The sequence below is a fragment of the Panulirus ornatus genome, chromosome 6, assembly GCF_036320965.1.
Source record: "Panulirus ornatus isolate Po-2019 chromosome 6, ASM3632096v1, whole genome shotgun sequence".
Lineage (NCBI taxonomy): Eukaryota > Metazoa > Arthropoda > Malacostraca > Decapoda > Palinuridae > Panulirus > Panulirus ornatus.
The window spans coordinates 31772871-31797951 of NC_092229.1; the positions used below are offsets into that span (position 1 = coordinate 31772871).

Genomic DNA, 25081 nt, shown 5'->3' on the forward strand with positions numbered 1-25081 from the left:
ACTGAACAACCCATGTATACCAATTGTACCTTCCACTGCCACTTTGCTCACCTTTAAGTCACCCAACATTAGAACCCAATCTCTTGCTATGTGATATACCATCCAATTTATTTTTTGTAAATTAATGATTTAATTTTTTTGTGGTGCAGTATTAAGAAATACAAATTTCCCCTCTTGTTGTGGAATGATATGTTTCATTGAGCAACTTTCTTTCAACAGTTTCACTACCTTCTGCAGCACATTCCAGTCCATTTTTTGATGTCTTATATCGTGATTTTAAGACAGTTTTGCAAACCCAGTGTTGTAGATTATGAACTGCATATTTTAGGGGATACCTTGTCCTGAAAGATAGATCAGTTGTAAATGAGGAGCCACATTTGCGAATTTTTATTCCTCCCTGCATACAACTCATGCATTTTCATTTGCTTCCCACATCCTTTTTTTTTGTAACTGTAGTATGGTAACAACATTCTTGGATTGAGATAGTAAGCAGCTTTATTCAGAATTAATAATTTTTCCTGTATTTCTTTTCATTTTGATATATATAGTTAATATAATAGTGATAGTGGGAAATATCATGTTAGACAGTCAGTGTAATCCTTGTCATAGCTTTGATTGCTGGTTGGCTTCTGATGATAGATATAGTGAATTAGATATTGATATAATGGCATTAGTTTTGATGCACTGTATTATAATTTCCTGAACAAATGTGATTTTTTTTTTTACAAAAGTTGATTGGACATGTGGTTTTCATTTCTCGATATAGTCAAACCGTTCATGCAGAGGCAGATTCGAAGTGAGTTAACGGAGACTGCTGAGATTGCTTCAGTTGAGGTGTTTGCTGCAAATCTGAGGAAGCTGCTTCTTACACCACCTGTGCGGGGAAAAACAGTACTTGCCATCGATCCAGGTGAGCTTGAACTATATTAGAGCTTATCATATAATATAAAGTAGGTTATGTAGTCATTGAAAAGTATATTCATATGGAAATGGAGTACTTTCAGTCAGATGTGAATGTTAGTATGTATATTAATGACAGTTGAATGTCTTGCATGCATGTCCATACAGTTGTGAATGGAAAAAGGAGAAATAAAGATGGTATGAAAGAGATTTGAGGGAATATTACACACAACATAAAAAAACATGTTAGTCTTTATAGGAATAAGTAAGGATATGAAAGCTTAGGGACATAATTTTGGCAACATAGGTACAAAGAATGAGGGAAAAGAACAAGAATTGAAAGAGTTGAAATAACATAAAGTATAATGAACCATTAACCCATTCCATGTCACTATAGAAGCTTGATTTCTAATGTGAAATATTGATCGTTTTTTTTCTTTTTTGCAAATATGTATACCATACATTTTATATATTAGATAGAAAAATACTCAACATATACTGAATTAGTTACAACAAAATAATGCTACCATTGTGATTGGTATGTCATATATTATCCGTCAATACCCTCTCACTCCCTTACACGCAGGTATGTATATGTGCATGTCTGGACATGTATGTATGTACAAGTGTATATGGATGGGTTGGGCCATTCTCTCGTCTGTTTCCTTGCGCTAACACGGGAGACAGCGACAAAGTATGATAGATAGATAAATTTACATTTTATTTATTATACTTTGTTGCTTTCTCCCGCGTTAGCGAGGTAGCGCAAGGAAACAGACAAAAGAATGGCCCAACCCACCCACATACACATATATATACATGTATGTCCACACGCACATATACATACCTGTACATCTCAACGTATACATATATATACACACACAGACACATACATATATACACATGTACGTAATTCATACTTGCTGCATTTATTCATTCCCGTCGCCACACCACCACACATGAAATGACAACCCCTTCCACCTGTATGCACGTGAGGTAGTGCTAGGAAAAGACAACAAAGGCCACATTCGTTCACACTCAGTCTCTAGCTGTCATGTATAATGCAACGAAACCACAGCTCCCTTTCCACACTCAGGCCCCACAAAACTTTCCATGGTTTACCCCGGACGTTTCACATGCCCGTGATCAATCCATTGACAGCACGTCGACCCCGGTATACCACATCATTCCAATTCACTCTATTCCTTGTATGCCTTTCACCCTTCTGCATGTTTAGGCCCCGATCACTGAAAATCTTTTTCACTCCATCCTTCCACCTCGAATTTGGTCTCTCACTTCTCATTCCTTCCACCTGACACATATATCCTCTTTGTCAATCTTTCCTCACTCTCTCTCCATGTGACCAAACCATTTTAGAACACCCTCTTCTGCTCTTTCAAACACACTCTTTTTTTTTTACCACACATTTCTCGTACCCTTTCATTTCTTACTCGATCAAACCACCTCACACCACATATTGTCTTCAAACATCTCATTTCCAGCACATCCACCCTCCTCCACACAACTCTATCTACAGCCCACACATCGCAACCATATAGCATTGTTGGATCCACTATTCCTTCAATCATACGCATTTTTGCTCTGCAAGGTAATGTTCTCGCCTTCCACACATTTTTCAGTGCTCCTAGAACTTTCGCCTTCTCCCCCACCATATGACTCATTTCTGCTTTCATGGTTCCATCCGCTGCCAAATCCACTCCCAGATATCTAAAACACTTCACTTCCTCCAGTTTTTCTCCAATCATACTTATGTCCCAATTGACTTGTCCCTTAACCCTACTCTACCTAATAACCTTCCTCTTATTCACATTTATTCTCAGCTTTCTTTCACACACTTTACCAAATTCAGTCACCAGCTTCTGCAGTTTCTCACCCATATCAGCCACCAGCGTCGTATCATCAGCGAACATCAACTGACTCACTTCCCAAGCCCTCTCATCCACAACAGACTGCATACTTGCCCCTCTCTCAAAAACTCTTGCATTCACCTCCCAATCAATCCCATCCATAAACATATTAAACAACCATAGAGACATCACGCACCCCTGCCACAGACTGACATTAACTGAGAACCAATCACTTTCCTCTCTTCCTACTTGTACACATGCCCTACATCCTCGATAATAACTTTTCACTGCTTCTAGTAACTTGCCTCCCACACCATATATTCTTAATACCTTCCAAAGAATGTCTCTATCAACTCTATCATATGCCTTCTCCAAATCCATAAATGCTACATACAAATTCATTTGCTTTTCTCGGTATCTCTCACTTACATTCTTCAAAGAAATCCATAAATGCTACATACAAATCCATTTGATTTTCTCAGTATTTCTCACTTACATTCTTTAAAGCAAACGACTGATCCACACATCCTCTACCACTTCTGAAACCACACTGCTGTTCCCCAATCTGATGCTCTGTACATGCTTTCACCCTCTCAATCAATACCTTCCCATATAATTTCCCAGGAATAATCAACAAACTTATACCTCTAATTTGAGCACTCACCTCTATCCCCTTTGCCTTTGTACAATGGCACTATGCATGCATTCTGCCAATCCTCAGGCACTTAACCTTGAGTTATGCATACATTAGATATCTCCAATACCAACCAGTCAACAACGTAGTCACCCCTTTTTTAAAAGATTCCACTGCAATACCAACCAAACCTGTCGCCTTGTCGGCTTTCATTTTTTGCAAAGTTTTTACTACCTCTTCTCTGTTTACCAAATCATTCTCCCTAACCCTCTCACTTCACACACCACCTCGACCAAAACACCCAATATATGCCACTGTATTATCTAACACATTCAACAAACCTTCAAAATACTCACTCTATCTCCTCACATCACCACTACTTGTTCTTACCTTACCATTAGCCCCCTTCACCGATTTTCCCATTTGTTCTCTTGTCTTATGCACTTTATTTACGTCCTTCCAAAATCATCATTTTATTCTCCCTAAAATTTTATAATACTCTCTCACCCCAACTCTCATTTGCCCTCTTTTTCATCTCTTGCACCTTTCTCTTGACCTCCTGCCTCTTTCTTTTATACATCTCACAGTCATTTCCACTATTTCCCTGCAAAAATCATCCAAATGCCTCTCTTTTCTCTTTCACTAAAATCTTACTTCTTCATCCTTTCTAATCTGCCCACCTCCCACGCTTCTCATGCCACAAGCATCTTTTGCGCACTCCATCACTGCTTCCTTAAATACATCCCATTTCTCCCCCACTCCCCTTATGTCCTTTGCTCTCACCTTTTTCCATTCTGTACTCAGTCTCTCCTGGTACATCCTCACACAAGTCTCCTTCCTAAGCTCACTTACTCTCACCACTCTCTTCACCCCAACATTCTCTCTTCTTTTCTGAAAACCTCTACAAATCTTCACCTTTGCCTCCACAAGATAATGATCAGACATCCCTCTAGTTGCACCTCTCAGCACATTAACATCCAAAAGTCTCTCTTTCACGCACCTATCAATTAACATGTAATGCAATAATGCTCTCTTGCCATCTCTCCTACTTACATACATATACTTATGTATATCTTTCATTCTAAACCAGGTATCCACAATCACCAGTCCTTTTTCAGCACACAAATCTACAAGCTCTTCACCATTTCCATTTGAACGCTGAATACCCCATGTACACCAATTATTCCCTCAACTGCCACATTACTCACCCCTCCATCCAAATCACCCATCACTATAACCTGGTCTCATGCATCAAAACTACTAACACACTCTCCCAGCTGCTCCCAAAACACTTGCCTCTCCTGATCTCTCTTCTCATGCCCAGATGCATAGGCACCAATAATCACCCATCTCTCTCCATCCACTTTCAGTTCAACCCATATCAATCTAGAGTTAACTTTCTTACACTCTCTCGCATACTCCCACCACTCCTGTTTCAGGAATAGTGCCACTCCTTCCCTTGCTCTTGTCTTCTCACCAATCTCTGACTTTACTCCCAAAATATTCCCAAACCACTCTTCCCCTTTACCCTCGAGCTTCGTTTCACTCAGAGCCAAAACTTTTAGGTTCCTTTCCTCAAACATACTACCTATCTCTCCTTTTTTCTCATCTTGGTTACATCCACACACATTTAGACATCCCAATCTGAGCCTTTGAGGAGAATGGGCACTCCCCGAGTGACTCCTTCTTCTGTTTCCCCTTTTATAAAGTTAAAATACAAGGAGGGGAGGTTTTCCAGTCCCACTCTCCTGTCCCCTTTAGTCGCCTTCTGCGACATGTGAGGAATGCATGTGAAGTATTGTTTCTCCCCTATTCCCAGGAATATATATATATATATATCTTTCTTTCTTTCATACTATTCACCGCTTCCCGTGTTAGCAAGGTAGCGTAAAGAACAGAGGACTGGGCCTCTGAGGGAATATCCTCACCTGGCCTCGTTCTCTGTTCCTTCTTTTGGAAAATTAAAAAAACGAGAGGGGAGGATTTTCAGCCCCCCTCTCCCTCCCCTTTTATTCGCCTTCTACGACACGCAGGGAATACGTGGGAAGTATTCCCACGTATTCCCTGCGTTTATGTATATATATATATATATATATATATATATATATATATTATTATTATTTATATTTATTTATTTTGCTTTGTCGCTGTCTCCCGCGTTTGCGAGGTAGCGCAAGGAAACAGACGAAAGGAATGGCCCAACCCACCCCATACACATGTATATACATACACGTCCACACACGCAAATATACATACCTATACATCTCAATGTACACATGTATATACACACACAGACACATACATATATACCCATGCACACAGTTCACACTGTCTGCCTTTATTCATTCCCATCGCCACCTCGCCACACATGGAATACCATCCCCCTCCCCCCTCATGTGTGCGAGGTAGCGCTAGGAAAAGACAACAAAGGCCCCATTTGTTCACACTCAGTCTCTAGCTGTCATGCAATAATACCGGAAACCACAGCTCCCTTTCCACATCCAGGCCCCACACAACTTTCCATGGTTTACCCCAGACGCTTCACATGCCCTGGTTCATTCCATTGACAGCATGTCGACCCCGGTATACCACATTCTTCCAATTCACTCTATTCATTGCATGCCTTTCACCCTCCTGCATGTTCAGGCCCCAATCACTCTAAATCTTTTTCACTCCAACTTTCCACCTCCAATTTGGTCTCCCACTTCTCCTCGTTCCCTCCACCTCTGACATATATATCTTCTTTGTCAATCTTTCCTCACTCATTCTCTCCATGTGACCAAACCATTTCAAAACACCCTCTTCTGCTCTCTCAACCACACTCTTTTAATTACCACACATCTCTCTTACCCTATTATTACTTACTCGATCAAACCACCTCACACCACATATTGTCCTCAAACATCTCATTTCCAGCACATCCACCCTTCTGCGCACAACTCTATTCATAGCCCAGCGCCTCACAACCATACCACATTGTTGGAACCACTATTCCTTCAAACATACCCATTTTTGCTTTCCGAGATAATGTTCTCGACTTCCACACATTCTTCAAGGCTCCCAGGATTTTCGCCCCTCCCCCACCCTATGATTCACTTCCGCTTCCATGGTTCCATCCGCTGCCAAATCCACTCCCAGATATCTAAAACACTTCACTTCCTCCAGTTTTTCTCCATTCAAACTTACCTCCCAATTGACTTAACCCTCAACCCTACTGTACCTAATAACCTTGCTCTTATTCACATTTACTCTCAACTTTCTTCTTGCACACACTTTACCAAACTCAGTCACCAGCTTCTGCAGTTTCTCACATGAATCAGCCACCAGCGCTGTATCATCAGCGAACAACGACTGACTCACTTCCCAAGCTCTCTCATCCACAACAGACTGCATACTTGCCCCTCTTTCCAAAACTCTTGCATTCACCTTCCTAACAACCCCATCCATAAACAAATTAAACAACCATGGAGACATCACTTACCCCTGCCGCAAACCTACATCCTTGATAAAAACTTTTCACTGCTTCTAAGAATTTGCCTCCCACACCATATATTCTTAATACCTTCCACAGAGTATCTCTATTAACTCTATCATATGCCTTCTTCAGATCCATAAATGCTACATACAAATCCATTTGCTTTTCTAAATATTCCTCACATATATTCCTCAAAGCAAACACCTGATCCACACATCCTCTACCACTTCTGAAACCACACTGCTCTTCCCCAATCTGATGCTCTGTACATATATATATATATATATATATATATATATATATATATATATATATATATATATATATATATGTATATATATATATATATATATATATATATATATATATATATATATATATATATATATATATATATATATCCCTGGGGATAGGGGATTAAGAATACTTTCCACGTATTCCCTGCATGTCGTAGAAGGCGACTAAAAGGGGAGGGAGCAGGGGGCTGGAAATCCTCCCCTCTCGTTTTTTTTTTAATTTTCCAAAAGAAGGAACAGAGGGGGCCAGGTGAGGATATTCCAAAAAAGGCCCAGTCCTCTGCTCTTAACGCTACCTCGGTAACGCGGGAAATGGCGAATAGTTTAAAAGAAAAGAAATATATTTTTTTTTTTTTTTTTTTGCTTTGTCGCTGTCTCCCACGTTTGCGAGGTAGCGCAAGGAAACAGACGAAAGAAATGGCCCAACCCACCCCCATACACATGTATATACATACGTCCACACACGCAAATATACATACCTACACAGCTTTCCATGGTTTACCCCAGACGCTTCACATGCCTTGATTCAATCCACTGACAGCACGTCAACCCCGGTATACCACATCGCTCCAATTTACTCTATTCCTTGCCCTCCTTTCACCCTCCTGCATGTTCAGGCCCCGATCACACAAAATCTTTTTCATTCCATCTTTCCACCTCCAATTTGGTCTCTCTCTTCTCCTCGTTCCCTCCACCTCCGACACATATATTCTCTTGGTCAATCTTTCCTCACTCATTCTCTCCATGTGCCCGAACCATTTCAAAACACCCTCTTCTGCTCTCTCAACCACGCTCTTTTTATTTCCACACATCTCTCTTACCCTTATGTTACTTACTCGATCAAACCACCTCACACCACACATTGTCCTCAAACATCTCATTTCCAGCACATCCATCCTCCTGCGCACAACTCTATCCATAGCCCACGCCTCGCAACCATACAACATTGTTGGAACCACTATTCCTTCAAACATACCCATTTTTGCTTTCCGAGATAATGTTCTCGACTTCCACACATTCTTCAAGGCTCCCAGAATTTTCGCCCCCTCCCCCACCCTATGATCCACTTCCGCTTCCATGGTTCCATCCGCTGCCAGATCCACTCCCAGATATCTAAAACACTTCACTTCCTCCAGTTTTTCTCCATTCAAACTCACCTCCCAATTGACTTGACCCTCAACCCTACTGTACCTAATAACCTTGCTCTTATTCACATTTACTCTTAACTTTCTTCTTTCACACACTTTACCAAACTCAGTCACCAGCTTCTGCAGTTTCTCACATGAATCAGCCACCAGCGCTGTATCATCAGCGAACAACAACTGACTCACTTCCCAAGCTCTCTCATCCCCAACAGACTTCATACTTGCCCCTCTTTCCAAAACTCTTGCATTCACCTCCCTAACAACCCCATCCATAAACAAATTAAACAACCATGGAGACATCACGCACCCCTGCCGCAAACCTACATTCACTGAGAACCAATCACTTTCCTCTCTTCCTACACGTACACATGCCTTACATCCTCGATAAAAACTTTTCACTGCTTCTAACAACTTGCCTCCCACACCATATATTCTTAATACCTTCCACAGAGCATCTCTATCAACTCTATCATATGCCTTCTCCAGATCCATAAATGCTACATACAAATCCATTTGCTTTTCTAAGTATTTCTCACATACATTCTTCAAAGCAAACACCTGATCCACACATCCTCTACCACTTCTGAAACCACACTGCTCTTCCCCAATCTGATGCTCTGTACATGCCTTCACCCTCTCAATCAATACCCTCCCATATAATTTACCAGGAATACTCAACAAACTTATACCTCTGTAATTTGAGCACTCACTCTTATCCCCTTTGCCTTTGTACAATGGCACTATGCATGCATTCCGCCAATCCTCAGGCACCTCACCATGAGTCATACATACATTAAATAACCTTACCAACCAGTCAACAATACAGTCACCCCCTTTTTTAATAAATTCCACTGCAATACCATCCAAACCTGCTGCCTTGCCGGCTTTCATCTTCCGCAAAGCTTTTACTACCTCTTCTCTGTTTACCAAATCATCTTCCCTAACCCTCTCACTTTGTACACCACCTCGACCAAAACACCCTATATCTGCCACTCTATCATCAAACACATTCAACAAACCTTCAAAATACTCACCCCATCTCCTTCTCACATCACCACTACTTGTTATCACCTCCCCATTTGCGCCCTTCACTGAAGTTCCCATTTGCTCCCTTGTCTTACGCACTTTATTTACCTCCTTCCAGAACATCTTTTTATTCTCCCTAAAATTTAATGATACTCTCTCACCCCAACTCTCATTTGCCCTTTTTTTTACCTCTTGCACCTTTCTCTTGACCTCCTGTCTCTTCCTTTTATACATCTCCCACTCAATTTCATTTTTTCCCTGCAAAAATCGTCCAAATGCCTCTCCGTTCTCTTTCACTAATACTCTTACTTCTTCATCCCACCACTCACTACCCTTTCTAATCAACCCACCTCCCACTCTTCTCATGCCACAAGCATCTTTTGCGCAATCCATCACTGATTCCCTAAATACATCCCATTCCTCCCTCACTCCCCTTACTTCCATTGTTCTCACCTTTTTCCATTCTGTACTCAGTCTCTCCTGGTACTTCCTCACACAAGTCTCCTCCTAAGCTCACTTACTCTCACCACCCTCTTCACCCCAACATTCACTCTTCTTTTCTGAAAACCCATACAAATCTTCACCTTAGCCTCCACAAGATAATGATCAGACATCCCTCCAGTTGCACCTCTCAGCACATTAACATCCAAAAGTCTCTCTTTCGCGCGCCTGTCAATTAACACGTAATCCAATATATATATCCAATATATATATATATATATATATATATATATCACATACTCCCCAATCCTTTTTAGGGTTGCACCCCTTCCCTTCCCCTTTGCCCTCTCACTAACCCCTGACTTTACCCCAAAAGACTTCCCCAAACCACCTTCCCCTTTCCCCTTGAGCTTCGTTTCATCAGAGCCAAAACTCCGGTTTCCCTTTCCCCAAACTTACCTTTTTCTCCTTTTTTCAATCTTGGGTTTAACCACACACATTTAGACACCCGTCTGGCCCTTTGAGGGGGATCACCCCGCGTGACTCCTTCTTCGTTTCCCATTTTAGAAAGTTAAAAAGGTGGTTTGATCGAGTAAGTAACGTAATGGTGAGAGAGATGTGTGGAATAAAAAGAGCGTGGTTGAGAGAGCAGAAGAGGGTGTTTTGAAATGGTTTGGGCACATGGAGAGAATGAGTGAGGAGAGATTGACCAAGAGGATATATGTGTCGGAAGTGGAGGGAACGAGGAGAAGAGGGAGACCAAATTGGAGGTGGAAAGATGGAGTGAAAAAGATTTTGTGTGATCGGGGCCTGAACATGCAGGAGGGTGAAAGGAGGGCAAGAAATAGAGTGAATTGGAGTCATGTGGTATACAGGGGTTGACGTGCTGTCAGTGGATTGAAGCAAGGCATGTGAAGCGTCTGGGGTAAACCATGGAAAGCTGTGTAGGTATGTATATTTGCGTGTGTGGACGAGTGTATGTACATGTGTATGGGGGGGGGGGTGGGGCCATTTCTTTCGTCTGTTTCCTTGCGCTACCTCGCAAACGCGGGAGACAGCGACAAAGTATAAAAAAAAAAAAAAAAAAAAAATATATATATTATTTTATTTATTTTGCTTTGTCGCTGTCTCCCGCGTTTGTGAGGTAGCGCAAGGAAACAGACGAAAGAAATGGCCCAACCCACCCCCATACACAATGTACACACACACACGCCCTCACTCGCAAATATACATACCTATACATCTCAATGTACACAGACACATACATATATACCCATGCACACAATTCACACTGTCTGCCCCTATTCATTCCCATTGCCACCTCGCCACACATGGAATACCATCCCCCTCCCCCCTCATGTGTGCAAGGTAGCACTAGGAAAAGACAACAAAGGCCCCATTCGTTCACACTCAGTCTCCAGCTGTCACGCAATAATGCCCAAAACCACAGCTCCCTTTCCACATCCAGGCCCCACACAACTTTCCAATGGTTTACCCCAGAAGCTTCACATTCCCTGATTCAATCCACTGACAGCACGTCAACCCCGGTATACCACATCGATCCAATTCACTCTATTCCTTGCCCGCCTTTCACCCTCCTGCATGTTCAGGCCCCGATCACACAAAATCTTTTACACTCCATCTTTCCACTTCCAATTTGGTCTCCCACTTCCCCTCGTTCCCTCCACCTCCGACACATATATCCTCTTGGTCAATCTTTCATCACTCATTCTCTCCATATGCCCAAACCATTTCAAAACACCCTCTTCTGCTCTCTCAACCATGCTCTTTTTATTTCCACACATCTCTCTTACTCTTACATTACTTACTCGATCAAACCACCTCACACCACACATTGTCCTCAAACATCTCATTTCCAGCACATCCACCCTCCTGCGCACAACTCTATCCATAGCCCACGCCTCGCAACCATACAACATTGTTGGAACCACTATTCCTTCAAACATACCCATTTTTGCTTTCCGAGATAATGTTCTCGACTTCCACACATTCTTCAATGCTCCCAGGATTTTCGCCCCCTCCCCCACCCTATGATTCTCTTCCGCTTCCATGGTTCCATCCGCTGCCAGATTCACTCCCAGATATCTAAGACACTTTACTTCCTCCAGTTTTTCTCCATTCAAACTTACCTCCCAATTGACTTGACCCTCAACCCTACTGTACCTAATAACCTTGCTCTTATTCACATTTACTCAACTTTCTTCTTTCACACACTTTACCAAACTCAGTCACCAGCTTCTGCAGTTTCTCACGTGAATCAGCCACCAGCGCTGTATCATCAGTGAACAACAACTGACTCACTTCCCAAGCTCTCTCATCCAAAACAGACTTCATACTTGCCCCTCTTTCCAAAACTCTTGCTTTCACCTCCCTAACAACCCCATCCATAAACAAATTTAACAACCATGGAGACATCACGCACCCCTGCCGCAAACCTACATTCACTGAGAACCAATCACTTTCCTCTCTTCCTACACGTACACATGCCTTACATCCTTGATAAAAACTTTTCACTGCTTCTAACAACTTGCCTCCCACACCATATATTCTTAATACCTTCCACAGAGCATCTCTATGAACTCTATCATATGCCTTCTCCAGATCCATAAATGCTACATAGAAATCCATTTGCTTTTCTAAGTATTTCTCACATACATTCTTCAAAGCAAACACCTGATCCACATATCCTCTACCACTTCTGAAACCACACTGCTCTTCCCCAATCTGATGCTCTGTACATGCCTTCACCCTCTCAATCAATACCCTCCCATATAATTTACCAGGAATACTCAACAAACTTATACCTCTGTAATTTGAGCACTCACTCTTATCCCCTTTGCCTTTGTACAATGGCACTATGCACGCATTCCGCCAATCCTCAGGCACCTCACCATGAGTCATACATATATTAAATAACCTTACCAACCAGTCAACAATACAGTCACCCCCTTTTTGATAAATTCCACTGCAAATACCATCCAAACCTGCTGCCTTGCCGGCTTTCATCTTCCGCAAAGCTTTTACTACCTCTTTTCTGTTTACCAAATCATTTTTCTTAAGCCTCTCACTTTGCACACCACCTCGACCAAAACACCCTATATCTGCCACTCTATCATCAAACACATTCAACAAACCTTCAAAATACTCACTCCATCTCCTCACATCACCACTACTTGTTATCACCTCCCCATTTGCGCCTTTCGCTGAAGTTCCCATTTGCTCCCTTGTCTTACGCACTTTATTTACCTCCTTCCAGAACATCTTTTTATTCTCCCTAAAATTTAATGATACTCTCTCACCCCAACTCTCATTTGCCCTCTTTTTCACCTCTTGCACCTTTCTCTTGACCTCCTGTCTCTTTCTTTTATACATCTCCCACTCAGTTGCATTTTTTCCCAGCAAAAATCATCCAAATGCCTCTCTCTTCTTTTTCACTAATAATCTTGCTTTTTAATCCCACCACTCACTACCCTTTCTAATCAACCCACCTCTCACTCTTCTCATGCCACAAGCATCTTTTGCGCAATCCATCACTGATTCCCTAAATACATCCCATTCCTCCCTCACTCCCCTTACTTCCGTTGTTCTCACCTTTTTCCATTCTGTACTCAGTCTCTCCTGGTACTTCCTCACACAAGTCTCCTTCCTAAGCTCACTTACTCTCACCACCCTCTTCACCCCAACATTCACTCTTCTTTTCTGAAAACCCATACAAATCTTCACCTTAGCCTCCACAAGATAATGATCAGACATCCCTCCAGTTGCACCTCTCAGCACATTAACATCCAAAAGTCTCTCTTTCGCGCGCCTGTCAATTAACACGTAATCCAATAACGTTCTCTGGCCATCTCTCCTACTTACATACGTATACCTATGTATATCTCGCTTTTTAAACCAGGTATTCCCAATCACCAGTCCTTTTTCAGCACATAAATCTACAAGCTCTACACCATTTCCATTTACAACAATGAACACCCCATGTATACCAATTATTCCCTCAACTGCCACATTACTCACCTTTGCATTCAAATCACCCATCACTATAACCCGGTCTCGTGCATCAAAATCACTAACACACTCATTCAGCTGCTCCCAAAACACTTGCCTCTCATGATCTTTCTCATGCCCAGGTGCATATGCACCAATAATCACCCATCTCTCTCCATCAACTTTCAGTTTTACCCATATTAATCGAGAATTTACTTTCTTACATTCTATCACATACTCCCACAACTCCTGTTTCAGGAGTAGTGCTACTCCTTCCCTTGCCCTTGTCCTCTCACTAACCCCTGACTTTACTCCTAAGACATTCCCAAACCACTCTTCCCCTTTACCCTTGAGCTTCGCTTCACTCAGAGCCAAAACGTCCAGGTTCCTTTCCTCAAACATACTACCTCTCTCTCCTTTTTTCACATCTTGGTTACATGAACACACATTTAGACACTCCAGTCTGAGCCTTCGAGGAGGATGAGCACTCCCTGCGTGACTCCTTCTTCTGTTTCCCATTTTAGAAAGTTAAAAATACACACACATATATATATATATATATATATATATATATATATATATATATATATATATTATATTTTTTTTATTATACTTTGTCGCTGTCTCCCGCGTTTGCGAGGTAGCGCAAGGAAACAGACGAAAGAAATGGCCCAACCCCCCCCATACACATGTATATACATACGTCCACACACGCAAATATACATACCTACACAGCTTTCCATGGTTTACCCCAGACGCTTCACATGCCTTGATTCAATCCACTGACAGCACGTCAACCCCGGTATACCACATTGCTCCAATTCACTCTATTCCTTGCCCTCCTTTCACCCTCCTGCACTGAGATTGGTAAAGTGTGTGAAAGAAGAAAGTTAAGAGTAAATGTGAATAAGAGCAAGGTTATTAGGTACAGTAGGGTTGAGGGTCTAGTCAATTGGGAGGTAAGTTTGAATGGAGAAAAACTGGAGGAAGTAAGTGTTTTAGATATCTGGGAGTGGATCTGGCAGCGGATGGAACCATGGAAGCGGAAGTGGATCATAGGGTGGGGGGGGGCGAAAATCCTGAGAGCCTTGAAGAATGTGTGGAAGTCGAGAACATTATCTCGGAAAGCAAAAATGGGTATGTTTGAAGGAATAGTGGTTCCAACAATGTTGTATGGTTGCGAGGCGTGGGCTATGGATAGAGTTGTGCGCAGGAGGATGGATGTGCTGGAAATGAGGTGTTTGAGGACAGTGTGTGGTGTGAGGTGGTTTGATCGAGTAAGTAACGTAAGGGTAAGAGAGATGTGTGGAAATAAAAAGAGCGTGGTTGAGAAAGCAGAAGAAATGGTTTTGAAATGGTTTGGGCACATGGAGAGAATGAGTGAGGAAAGATTGACCAAGAGGATATATATGTCGGAGGTGGAGGGAACGAGGAGAAGTGGGAGACCAAATTGGAGGTGGAAAGATGGAGTGAAAAATATTTTGTGTGATCGGGGCCTGAACATGCAGGAGGGTGAAAGGAGGGCAAGGAATAGAGTGAATTGGATCGATGTGGTATACCGGGGTTGACGTGCTGTCAGTGGATTGAATCAGGGCATGTGAAGCGTCTGGGGTAAACCATGGAAAGCTGTGTAGGTATGTATATTTGCGTGTGTGGACGTATGTATATACATGTGTATGGGGGTGGGTTGGGCCATTTCTTTCGTCTGTTTCCTTGCGCTACCTCGCAAACGTGGGAGACCGACAAAGCAAAAAAAAAATATATATATATATATATATATATATTTTATATATATTTTTTTCATACGATTCGCCATTTCCCGCGTTTGCGAGGTAGCGTTAAGAACAGAGGACTGGGCCTTAGAGGGAAAATCCTCACCTGGCCCCCTTCTCTGTTCCTTCTTTTGGAAAATTAAAAAAAAAAAAAAAAAAGAGGGGAGGATTTCCAGCCACCCGCTCCCTCCCCTTTTAGTCGCCTTCTACGACACGCAGGGAATACATGGGAAGTATTCTTTCTCCCCTATCCCCAGGGATATATATATATATATATATATATATATATATATATATATATATATATATTTTTTTTTTTTTTTTTCATACTATTCACCATTTCCCGCGATAGCGAAGGTAGCGTTAAGAACAGAGGACTTGGCCTTTGAGGGAGTATCCTCATTTGGCCCTCTTCTCTGTTCCTTCTTTTGGAAAATTAGAAAAAAATGAGAGGGGAGGATTTCCAGCCCCCCGCTCCTTTCCCTTTTAGTCGCCTTCTACGACACGGAGGGAATGCGTGGGAAGTATTCTTTCTCCCCTATCCCCAGGGAAGGTGACTAAAAGGGGAGGGAGCGGGGGGCTGGAGATCCTCCCCTCTTGTTTCTTTTTTTCCAAAAAAAGGAACAGAGAAGGGGGCCAGGTGAGGATATTCCCTCAGGGGCCCAGTCCTCGTTTCTTAACGCTACTTTGCTAACGCGGGAAATGGCGAATAGTTTGAAATAAAGAAAGAAAATATATATATTGGAAAGGATCACAATTTTGCTCGTGATCAAGATATTCCTATGAGTCCATGGGGAAAATGAACGACGAAAAGTTCCCAAGTGCACTTTCGTGTGATAATCACATCATCAGGGGAGACACAAGAGAGAAATATAACAGTCAATTGATATACATCGAAGAGACAAAGCTAGGACGCCATTTGGTAAACATGTAATTGTGATTGTGAATCACAGGTTTACCAATTGGCGTCCTAGCTTCGTCTTTTTATTGTATATCAACTGACTGTTATATTTCTCTCTTGTGTCTCCCCTGATGATGTGATTATTACGCAAAAGTGCACTTGGGAACTTTTCGTGTTTCATTTTCCCCGTAGACTCATAGGAATATTTTTTTTTTTTTTTTTTTGTCGGTGTCTCCCGCGTTTGCGAGGTAGCGCAAGGAAACAGACGAAAGAAATGGCCCAACCCACCCCCATACACATGTATATACATACGTCCACACACGCAAATATACATACCTACACAGCTTTCCATGGTTTACCCCAGACGCTTCACATGCCCCGATTCAATCCACTGATAGCACGTCAACCCCGGTATACCACATCGCTCCAATTCACTCTATTCCTTGCCCTCCTTTCACTCTCCTGAATGTTCAGGCCCCGATCACACAAAATCTTTTTCACTCCATCTTTCCACCTCCAATTTGGTCTCCCTCTTCTCCTCGTTCCCTCCACCTCCGACACATATATCCTCTTGGTCAATCTTTCCTCACTCATTCTCTCCATGTGCCCAAACCATTTCAAAACACCCTCTTCTGCTCTCTCAACCACGCTCTTTTTATTTCCACACATCTCTCTTACCCTTACGTTACTTACTCGATCAAACCACCTCACACCACACATTGTCCTCAAACATCTCATTTCCAGCACATCCATCCTCTGCGCACAACTCTATCCATAGCCCACGCCTCGCAACCATACAACATTGTTGGAACCACTATTCCTTCAAACATACCCATTTTTGCTTTCCGAGATAATGTTCTCGACTTCCACACATTCTTCAAGGCTCCCAGAATTTTCGCCCCCTCCCCCACCCTATGATCCACTTCCGCTTCCATGGTTCCATCCGCTGCCAGATCCACTCCCAGATATCTAAAACACTTCACTTCCTCCAGTTTTTCTCCATTCAAACTCACCTCCCAATTGACTAGACCCTCAACCCTACTGTACCTAATAACCTTGCTCTTATTCACATTTACTCTTAACTTTCTTCTTTCACACACTTTACCAAACTCAGTCACCAGCTTCTGCAGTTTCTCACATGAATCAGCCACCAGCACTGTATCATCAGCGAACAACAACTGACTCACTTCCCAAGCTCTCTCATCCCCAACAGACTTCATACTTGCCCCTCTTTCCAAAACTCTTGCATTCACCTCCCTAACAACCCCATCCATAAACAAATTAAACAACCATGGAGACATCACACACCCCTGCCGCAAACCTACATTCACTGAGAACCAATCACTTTCTTCTCTTCCTGCACGTACATATGCCTTATGTCCTCAATAAGAACTTTTCACTGCTTCTAACAACTTGCCTCCCACACAATATATTCTAAGTACCTTCCACAAAGCATCTCTATCAACTTTATTATCATATGCCTTCTCCAGACACATAAATGCTACAAACAAACCCATTTGCTTTTCTAAGTATTTCTCACATATATTCTTCCATGCAAACACCTGATCCAAACATCCTCTACCACTTCTGAAACCACACTGCTCTTCCCCAATCTGATGCTCTGTACATGCCTTCACCCTCTCAATCAATACCCTCCCATATAATTTACCAGGAATACTCAACAAACTTATACCTCTGTAATTTGAGCACTCACTCTTATCCCCTTTGCCTTTGTACAATGGCACTATGCACGCATTCCGCCAATCCTCAGGCACTTCACCGTGAGTCATACATACATTAAATAACCTTACCAACCAGTCAACAATACAGTCACCCCCTTTTTTAATAAATCCACTGCAATACCATCCAAACCTGCTGCCTGTATTATTTTTATTCCTTTGTCACTGTTAGAATTACACAGGTATAAGTTTGTTGAGTATTCCTGGGAAATTATATGGGAGGATACTGATTGAGACGGGTGAAGCCATGTACAGAGCATCAGATTGGGGAAGAGCAGTGTGGTTTCAGATGTGGTAGAGGATGTTTGGATCAGGTGTTTGCATGGAAGAATATATGTGAGAAATACTTAGAAAAGCAAATGGGTTTGTTTGTAGCATTTATGTGTCTGGAGAAGGCATATGATAATAGAGTTGATAGAGATGCTTTGTGGAAGGTACTAAGAATATATTGTGTGGGAGGCAAGTTGTTAGAAGCAGTGAAAAGTTCTTATTGAGGACATAAGGCATATGTACGTGCAGGAAGAGAGGAAAGTGATTGGCTCTCAGTGAATTTTGGGTTGTGGCAGGGGTGTGTGATGCCTCTGTGGTTGTTTAATTTGTTTATGGATGGGGTTGTTAAGGAGGTGAATGTAAGAGTGGAAAGAGGGGCAGTTTGTTGTGGATGAGAGAGCTTGGGAAGTGAGTCATTTGTTGTTGGCTGATGGTACAATGCTGATGGCTGATCGGGTGAGAAAGTGCAGAGGCTGGTGACTGATTTTGGTAAAGTGTGTGAAAGAAGAAAGCTGAAAGTAAATGTGAATAAGAGCAAGGGTATTAGGTACAGTAGGGTTGAGGGACAAGTAAATTGGGAGGTAAGTTTGAATGGAGAAAAACTGGAGGAAGTGAAGTGTTTTAGATATCTGGGAGTGGTTTTAGCAGCAGATGAAACCAAAGAAGTGGAAGTGAATCATAGGGTGGGGGAGGGAGCGAAAGTTCTGGGAGCATTGAAAAATGTGTGGAAGTCGAGATCGTTATCTTGGAAAGCAAAAATGGGTATGTTTGAAGGAATGGTGGTTCCAACAATGTTATATGGTTGCAAGGCGTTTGCTATAGTTAGAGTTGTGCTGAGAAGGGTGGATGTACTGGAAATGATATGTTGGTGGACAATATGTGGTGTGAGGTGGTTCGATCGAGTAAGTAATGAAAGGGTAAGAGAGATGTGTGGTAATAAAAAGAGTGTGGTTGAGAGAGCAGAGAAGGTTGTTTTCAAATGGTTTGGTCACATGGAGAGAATGAGTGAGGAAAGATTGACCAAGAGGATATATGTGTCAGAGGTGGAGGGAATGAGAAGTGGGAGACCAAATTGGAAGTGGAAAGATGGAGTGAAAAAGATTTTGAGTGATCGGGGCCTGAACATGCAAGAGGGTGAAAGGCGGTCAAGGAATAGAGTGAATTGGAACGATGTTGTATACTGGGGTCGACATGCTGTCGTTGGATTGAACCAGGGCATGTGAAGCGTATGGGTAAACATGGAAAGTTGTGTGGGGCCTGGATGTGGAAAGGGAGCATTGGTTTCGGTGCATTATACATGACAGCTAGAGACTGAGTGTGAATGAATGTGGTCTTTGTTGTCTTTTCTTAGCGCTACCTTGAGCACCTGCGGGGGAAGGGGACTGTCATTTCATGTGTGGCAGGGTGGCGACAGGAATGAATAAAGGCAGACTGAATTATGTACATGTGTATATATGTATATGTCTGGGTGTGTATATATGTATGTATACATTGAGGTGTATAGGTATGTGTATGTGTGTGTGTGGACGTGTATTTATATACATGTGTATGTGTGTGGGTTGGGCCATTCTTTCGTCTGTTTCCCTGCACTACGTCGCTAACACGGGAGACAGCGACAAAGTATAAGAAATAAGAAATATATATATTGTTACGAACTCAATACTTATTCGAGCAAGGTCGCCAATAACATACATATGTTACAAATACCATTCTGATCCTTGTCTTTGCAGGGACTTTAGATTTGTTATGTTGCACAACGCAGGATAACACTATCTTAAAGTTATGGGATTAAATCAGACAATAGCATTAGAATTACTTATAATGAAAGAATTAAAGTGTATAAAGTGAACATATAAATCAGGCATGAATGATTTACGTTAACACTGAACATGAGTTTAGTGTTGAACATGAATGTAACATTGAACATGAGTTAACATTCGAGATAAGATTTCAGACCAGGAGATCTTTTTCATTTATGACAATTACTTATAATGAAAGAATTAAAGTGTATAAAGTGAACATATAAATCAGGCATGAATAATTTAAGTTAACACTGAACATGAGTTTAGTGTTGAACATGAATGTAACATTGAACATGAGTTAACATTCGAGATAAGATTTCAGACCAGGAGATCTTTTTCATTTATGACAATTTCTTCGATAACATTACTCTTAGTTAGACCCTTCTATGACAAGTTTCAACTCTATGATACTCAATTATGGCAGAGGCAAAACAATGTAGAGCCTCTATCGCGCACTTCACTCGGGTAATGGGCTTACGGCAGGGGGACACCACTTACCTCGCTGGGCTAGAGAGAGAGAAGTCGAGTCTCAGCGGGTGTCAGAGGTATTTATTACAAGTAAGAACAAGCGTCCGCCCTGTTGCTACAGCGTTACCCTTGATTGGCTATGGGCCTAAGATCCAATTGTGATTAGTTGGAGGATCCTAAAGTCCGTCACAAATTCTGCTTAGTTCAACCTCCTTTGTCCTCTTGTTTACGACAGCAGCGATGACCTACCCCGTACGCTGACTGACAACTTAATCTCACTCCTCTGATAAGGGTCCGGGTGCTCAAGGACAGATCACCATCTGGCTTCAAAACAGGATTACACCACCATACATAAGGACACACACACTTTATATACACGAACATTTGGGCAGACGCACACACATGTTCGTAACACCTCCCCTCCTTAAAGGAGAAAATTCCTGGAAGAGGAACTTTCTCACCTTAAAACTGGGATAAACAATCAGCTAACACATTATGTGCGCCAGCAATATGGTGAATATCTAAATTATACTCTTGAAGGAACAAGGCCCACCTAGTTAACCTTTGATTCTTATCACGGAACTTGTTAACATATTTCAATAGGTGGTGGTCAGTATACACCCTGATAACATGGCCTGAAGGGCACAAATAAACATGAAAGTGTTGCAATGCTATTATTAAAGACAAAAGTTCCTTCTCACTGGTGGAATAATTCCTTTGGGCTTGATTGACTTTCTTTCTCAAGTGACTTACAGGATGCTCAACATGGTTCTCATCCTCCTGCAAGAGGAGAGCACTGGCTCCCACATTGCTGGCATCAACAGCTAACTTGAATGGTTGATCAAAATCAGGAGCCTGCAAGATAGGACTATTACAAAGTATGGATTTTAATTGATGAAAGGCTATCTCACACTGCTCATTCCAAACATATCTAACATCTTTCTTCAATAAATCTGTCAGAGGGGTTGCAAGTGTTGTAAAATTTATAATGACCATCCTATAGTACCCAACCATACCCTTAAAACGTCTCAGTTCTCTCCGAGATCAGGGGGCACTCATCTGGGATAAAGACTGGACCTTTGCAGTCGGTGGGGCTAGCTCACCTTGACCGATCACATAACCCAAATATTGTACCTTGGCCTACACAAACTCGCATTTGTCTCAGTTGAGAACAAGGTTAGCCTCATTCAAGACCGTCAGAACGTTGTCAAGTCTCTGTAGATGTTCGTCCCAACTCTGACTGTATATTACAATATCATCCAGGTAGACGACACAACCAGGCAGGTCTCTGTTGAGGATGTCCATAAGTCATTGAAATGTAGCAGGGGCATTCTTAATGCCAAAAGGCATCACTTTACACTTATAAGTTTGTCCTCGCACTACAAAGGTGCTGATATCTTGTGCTCTCTTCGTCGATCTAATCTGCCAGTACCCTTTTCTGAGATCTAATTTTGACAGAAAATGAGCATTGCCAACGTGATCTATGTAATCTTACACTCGCGGCAGGGGGTAACTGTCAGTTCTTGTCACCTCATTAACCTGGCGGTAGTCAGTACAGAACTGATAGGCCCCATCAAGCTTGAATATGAGAGTAACAGGGGAGTTCCACTCTGACTGACATGGCTCAATCAGGTCATGCTCAAGCATATAGTTCAGCTCATTGCGAAGGATGGCGGCTCGTTGTGGGCTCACCCGGTACGGAGCCAGTTTAACAGGTCAGGCTTCTCCCACATCCACATGGCTTGTGAGCGAGGTCTGTCCAGGTGTGTTTTGGAAAACCTCTGGGTATTTTGACAGCAAGGCGGACATCTGCACAAGTTCCTCCGTCAGATGTGAAAGTTTCGCCTCCCACTTCCCGTTCACACCTCTGTTGGGTTCCCATGTCTCTAAGGCACTCACAGCTACATTGTCGACTTTGTCACACACAGCTTCTGCTGGATGTTGGACAGTGCAGAATGGCACCGTCAGTTCCAAGGGGGGAGGATCACGACTGAAATATGGTTTGAGCATGTTGATGTGGCATAATCTCCGACCTCTGTGCTGAAAGACCTCGTCGCCCATCTCGAAGCTTCTCAATCGAGACCGTCTGTCAGGCCATCTTGTCCTCCGTTCCTGTCTCTCTTGAATGGGCATGAGACAAATCTTCAGTCTCACCCACTGATTCTCCTACGGACTTGAAACCAGCACAGAAGGTATCACACAGCTTTTCCTCACTAATTTCATCCTCGGAAGGCATCCTCAGTTCCTCCGTCTCCACGGAGTCTATGCCAGGGGAGAGGGTATCACACAGCTCCTCCTCTCTAATTTCACTCTCAGGGAGAGTCTTCAAGTCTTCTGTCTCAACGGAGTCTACACCAAGGGAAAGGGTATCACACAGCTTCCTCTCACTGGTCTCACTCTCAGGGAGAGTATTCAAATCCCCCTGCGTTTCAACGGCTATGTCCTCAGGCACACGGCCTGCCATGCCTGCTGTCATGGACCTGGCACCATTGTACTTGGGGACTGTCTCTGATACCTCTTCCTCAAGCTGCGCTGCCTCCGTGGACTCCACCGGTCCTCTAGGTAACACCGGCACTGGGTTCATCTTCCCACCCTCTAGGTCATTGCCTAACACAAAGTCCATGCCTGAGACAGGCAACGTATCTACAACCCCTACAAGAGCATGACCCGTAAGGAGATCTGTTTCTACTCTCACATCGACTAGTGGAGCTTCCTTGGGACCCGACAGTCCGTCTAGCAAGACTCAGTCTCTAAACTCTCCTCGCGGCACCAAGCCATCCAACATCAGGGACTGCAGTGCACCAGAATCCCATAACACGGTCACTTTTCACTGTACACCACATCTACTAACATAGCCCTTAGACAGGAACGCATTGTAGTTCCCACAGAATGGATCCTTAACTACAGATTGATCAACACCCTTGCGACCCCTCACTTTCCTAAGAGCAGGGATAGCCTCACCTACTTTACTAAGTGGCCCAAAAGTTGAGAAGAGACTCACTGGCCTACTCTTGGTAGAGTCTCTGGATTCCTTCACTTGAGCCCAGCAATCCTTCACCTGGTGCCCCACCTTGCCACAGAAAAGCAAAACTTTACTTTCTGGGAGTATTTCCCCTGACTTTTATGAGTTGCCGGCAAAGCAGCAGATTCAGGTGGGATTACATGACCTTTGGTCCTCCCTCTGCTGCCAAAGCCCTTTGAACGTCTCTCCGCGTCAAGTTCAAGATTTATTATTACTAAAGTCTCCAACTCTACTTTACTAGTTCTTCTGCCATAAATCACTTTTATCCTATCCGCAATGAGCCTCAACTCATGCTTTGTTAAAGATTTGATGTCCTCGGGAGAGGGCTCAGATTGACTGAACTGGTCAACGTCAGCGTCGCTGGTCAGTGGCATAACAAATCAAGGAAAGAGATTTCGTTAAGGCAAGAAAGATCCTGGCAAGGTTGCCAATTTATATGTTACGAAATCAATACTTATTCGAGCAAGGTCGCCAATAACATATATATGTTACAAATACTATACTGATCCTTGTCTTTGCAGGGACGTTAGATTTGTTATGTTCCGCAACACAGGATAACACTGTCTTAAAGTTATGGGATTAAATCAAATGCCAGCATTAGAATTACTTATAATGAAAGAATTAAAGTGTACAAAATGAACACATAAATCAGGCATGAATCGTGTACATTAACACTGAACATGAGTTTAGTATTGAACATGAATGTAACATTGAACATGAGTTAACATTCCAGATAAGATTTCAAACCAGGAGATCTCTTTCCTTTATGACAATTTCTTCGATAACATTACACTTAGTTAGACCCTTCTATGACAAGTTACAACTCTATAATACTCAATTATGGCAGAGGCAAAACAATGTAGAGCCTGTATCATGCACGTCACTCGGGTAACAGGCTTACAGCTGGGGGACACCACTTACCTCGCTGGGCTAGAGAGAGAGGTCGAGTCTCAGCGGGTGTCAGAGCTATTTATTACAAGTAAGAACGAGCGTTCGCCCTCTTGATATGTTACCCTTGATTGGCTATGGACCTAAGATCCAATTGTGATTGGTTGGAGGATCCTAAAGTCCGTCGCACATTCTGTGTAGTTCAACCTCCTTTGTCCTCTTTTATATGACAGCAGCGATAGCATACCCCGTACGCTGACTGACAACTTATTCTCACGCCTCTGATAAGGATCCAGGTGCTCAAGGACAGGTCGCCATCTGGCTTCAAAATAGGATTACACCACCATGCACAAGGACACACACACTTTATATACATGAACATGTGGGCAGATGCACACACATATTCGTAACAATATATATATATAT

At 42.6% G+C, this 25081-nt stretch overlaps 1 protein-coding gene across 1 annotated transcript in view; it reads left to right on the forward strand.

Moving 5' to 3' along the window:
* LOC139748897 (S1 RNA-binding domain-containing protein 1-like) overlaps positions 1 to 25081 on the forward strand; it is a 714827-nt gene that overhangs the window by 289688 nt on the left and 400058 nt on the right. The window contains exon 6 of the mRNA XM_071662261.1: positions 767 to 910. Within this exon, the coding sequence (XP_071518362.1) occupies positions 767 to 910 (144 nt within the window). The remainder of the gene's footprint in view (positions 1 to 766; positions 911 to 25081) is intronic.